This window comes from Salarias fasciatus, chromosome 9 (assembly GCF_902148845.1).
Source record: "Salarias fasciatus chromosome 9, fSalaFa1.1, whole genome shotgun sequence".
Lineage (NCBI taxonomy): Eukaryota > Metazoa > Chordata > Actinopteri > Blenniiformes > Blenniidae > Salarias > Salarias fasciatus.
Genome location: NC_043753.1, coordinates 17,182,324 through 17,185,843, shown reverse-complemented (window position 1 = coordinate 17,185,843; position 3,520 = coordinate 17,182,324). Strand labels below are relative to the sequence as shown.

At 43.2% G+C, this 3,520-nt stretch overlaps 1 protein-coding gene across 1 annotated transcript; it reads right to left on the bottom strand.

The window, feature by feature from the left end:
* Positions 1-484: 484 nt before the first annotated feature.
* Positions 485-3,191, bottom strand: en2a (engrailed homeobox 2a). Its single transcript, XM_030099758.1, has 2 exons — positions 2,695-3,191; positions 485-804 (listed from the first exon to the last, which is right to left on the bottom strand). The coding sequence occupies exons 1-2, from the start codon at positions 3,179-3,181 to the stop codon at positions 485-487; spliced, it is 807 nt and encodes a 268-aa protein (XP_029955618.1). The 5' UTR covers positions 3,182-3,191.
* Between the last annotated feature and the right edge of the window lie 329 nt (positions 3,192-3,520).

Here is a 3,520-nt window from a genome sequence, read left to right as displayed (position 1 = left end):
ACGACAAACAATGAAAACATACCTTTATACAACATCTTTTTAGACGTGATATTGCAGAAATATCTCTATTATTTTTTTAAACAATTTATGCTGGTATACTCTATACACTGGCCCTTTATTTGATGAAATTATTGCATTGTAGGCTTGATTAAAACCTCCCATATAACGAAAAATCACTATAATATCCCCATAGGAACCTATAGAGACCTATAGTAGCTTTAAAAAAAAAATCCTTTGTGGATTCTTAGTAATGGTTACCTATTTGTAGTATTTCGTTTTATGGTGTTCTGGACCCATTCTTCATCTGTAGTGAGTAATAGTGATAGTAATAGTACTTTGTGGTATTTTATCTGCTGTGGCAACATTAAATATTCCTGTAAGTAGAGTTTTTTTTTTTTTTTAATGTGATATCTCTATAAAAATCTATCGGAGGATGACTATAGGTTCTTTTTCGTCTGGGGGATGTTGTTACTTCTCTGGGAAATCAATCGCTGTCTGATTTTTCGTCTTTCGACGACACGGTGGCGTGATTGTACAGTCCCTGTGCCATCAGGTGCAAGGCCAGAGTGTTTTTAGTGCCGCTGGCCTTCTTGATTTTGGCCCTCTTGTTCTGAAACCAGATCTTGATCTGGGATTCGTTCAGGCCCAGTTCCTGCGCCAGGTTCTGCCGCCTCTGCTCCGTCAGGTACCGATTTGTCTGAAACTCCGATTTTAGTCTTTGCAGCTGTTCTGCTGTGAAGGCCGTCCGTGGTCGCTTATCCTCTTTGCTGGTCGTTTTCTTCTTTGGTTTGCGAGATCTCGGCCCTGTGGGGGGGATAGGTGGGAGTTGGGGTTCATAGACACAAGCACAATGGTTAGTCAGCATCAAGACGAGGCCACTCGCATTCATAGTGTTATTTTTTTAAAAAACAGTAATTACAATGAAATAAAGTAAAAGTGTGTAAACTAACTGAGTTTATTTGAAATTATTCCACCAAACCCGTGAATGCATTATTCTGCTACTTTGCTGTCGTGGTGGTGCGTTCACGTGTGTCCAAAACACGTGCGTAAAAGGTGCATGCTTTCAGAAAGTAGCCTACATTTGTGTTTGACTTTTTTTTTCAAATCCCCTCTCGAAACTAGCTTCATCAACGTGATTGTGGGAGCTACTGGCTTACTTCTATTATTATTCATATTGTGTTCAGCTGAATCCACGAAGTGTTGCGTGAACTTAAAGAAACGATGGCAAAATATAAAATATAGATATGTCTTCAAAGAAAAAAAAAGCAAAACGTCCCCTCGCCTCTCTGTATCCATCTTCCTTACACACACACACACACACACACACACACACACACACACACACACACACACACACACACACACACACACACACACACACACACACACACACACTGCTCATAGTAATAAGTGATAATAATAATAATAAAAAAACAGCAAAATCATCACTCCTACTTCTCAGCCAGCTTTGTGGGTCAGTTGGAAAAAAAAAACAGGATCAATTTCAGTGCAGCTACTTTGCATTTCAGTTTTTTTCGGGGGCCGATTGAAAAGCTCCTCAATGGACAAACGTGAACAGAATCTGAGCAGCTCGCATTAGATACACATTAATTTTCCATCTGGATGGAGGCCTGTTTGTTGGAGCCATGGGGCTGAGTGTTTGCTCCTTTCTTCTTCCAATCAGTGCAGAAAACATGAAGGAATTGCCACAGTCCGGGTCGAAGCTTTACTCATGAATCAGCGAGTATGCCTCTTTTTTTTTTCCTCTCCCAAGCACCGCATGTAAAACTGCATGCAGCTCTACAACTCGTAGTAAGTCGCCTACGCCACTCTATATAGCGTTACATAATGCATGAGAACAAGTTGTACTCCACTTTTGATAGACACTAAGAAAAAAAATACACTACATTTTAAGTTTCCTACAAGCAGACAAGCTTATTATCTGCTTTCAACCCAAAAGCAGAGTTTAGAATAAAGAGATAAAATCACTGCACTGGCATTGGTGAGATTACTTGACGCCATGATCGCTGTGTAAACAAATGCTTTTCTCAAACATTAGTTTTGTGACGCTCTCATGCTGCAAAAAGCAACCACGAGAGCGCAAAAACGCATTTTGCTGGCCTGTAGATTTAGTGGGAGAGAAGCAGCCTATCAGAGCGCTTACGTTTTACTATATGTGGGTATTATCATATTCATAACCCGAGGAAATTTGCTAGAAGACTGTCTGAATGGGAGGATTCCGGGGAGGAGAATTCTGTGCGTAAAAGCTCCAAAAATCGCTCCTATTTTACGTTTTTTTGTCGAGCTTATAAAATGTCAGGTTTTGCTTTTAATAAAATAAATTAAAAAATATTTTTATATTCCCAGTCATTTAAATGGGCCCATACCCGCCTCGAAATGCTATTAGGTTAGTTTTAATTCCCCTTTTATTTTTATACATTTTACACGGACTCGGTGTTTCTGCTTCCTGCCTCTAATTTAAAGCGATTTTCTGAAAGTTTTTTTTTTATTATTATTATTTTGTAAATCGTATTTCTATTTGTGATCATGTCAGTTTGCGCTCCGCAGCTCCGCGGCTCGCTCTGCTCCACATGCGAGAAGTCGGTCAAGGCATCCGGGGTCAGTGTGTTACGGGGTATTTCAGGTTACCGGGAACCCGGTGGAGTGGGATCGCGTGCACGGTTCGCCACTAACCTGAAGAAGGCCTGTCCGAGTATCTGGTGCAGTAGACCCAGGCTGGCCACAGCATGGGCTGAGATGACGCTGGGTTTGAGCTGGCTTGGGAACTGTCAGAGTCTGAGCTTAGGCACTGGTCTCCATTCTCTCTTCGGGGTTTCAGGGGCTCCTCGGCGGCTATCGCGGGCTTCTTGGCCCCGGTGACCGTGTGCGGGGTGGAGGTCCCCTCTGCCGGCACCGTGCTGCCCACCGGCTCGGTCTGAGGCGCGGCGGGGCTGCTGTGGCTCTCCCGCGACGCACGGCTGCTCTCTTCGCGGTTTGCGCTCCCGTCCTTTTTCCGGCCGAAATCCGGCCGCAAGATGTTGTCGATGAAAAAATTGGTGACCCGGTGAGGGATCTGCAGGTTCCCCGGAGCCTGTAAGAGGGGAAGGATGGCTCTGTTGGATTCATCCGCCGACTCCTGCCGCTCCACCACATCTCTGTTGCCGTGATCATTTTCTTCCATACTGATTCACTTTCCCCGCTTTACTCTCTTTAACCCCTTTGTCGCTCTCTCCGCTGCGATATAATAAGCAAAGAACTTCTGAGAAATAGGATTAAAAAAAAATGCACTCGTAAAATAAATAAAAAAAGAAAAGTCAAATTCTAGTGAGTGCCTCGGACACCATGCAAAGCCTTGCGGTAGTGTCCTCTGAGAAAAACATACTTTTTTGACATATATTCCCTCAATCTCGGGTTACAAATGACAGCGTGTCGCTAAAACATTTGCCATTTGCGCACCGTCCAATTTTAGTGTTATCCGATTTGAGTTTGCCCAGCAATGCCTACACCTAAACTAAACTAA

Coding starts and splice junctions, on each gene's coding strand:
- en2a (XM_030099758.1), bottom strand. CDS start 3,181: ATGGAAGAAAATGATCACGGCAACAGAGATGTGGTGGAGCGGCAGGAG. Junction 805..2,694: donor CTCGGACAGGCCTTCTTCAG/GTTAGTGGCGAA, acceptor TCCCCCCCACAG/GGCCGAGATCTCGCAAACCA.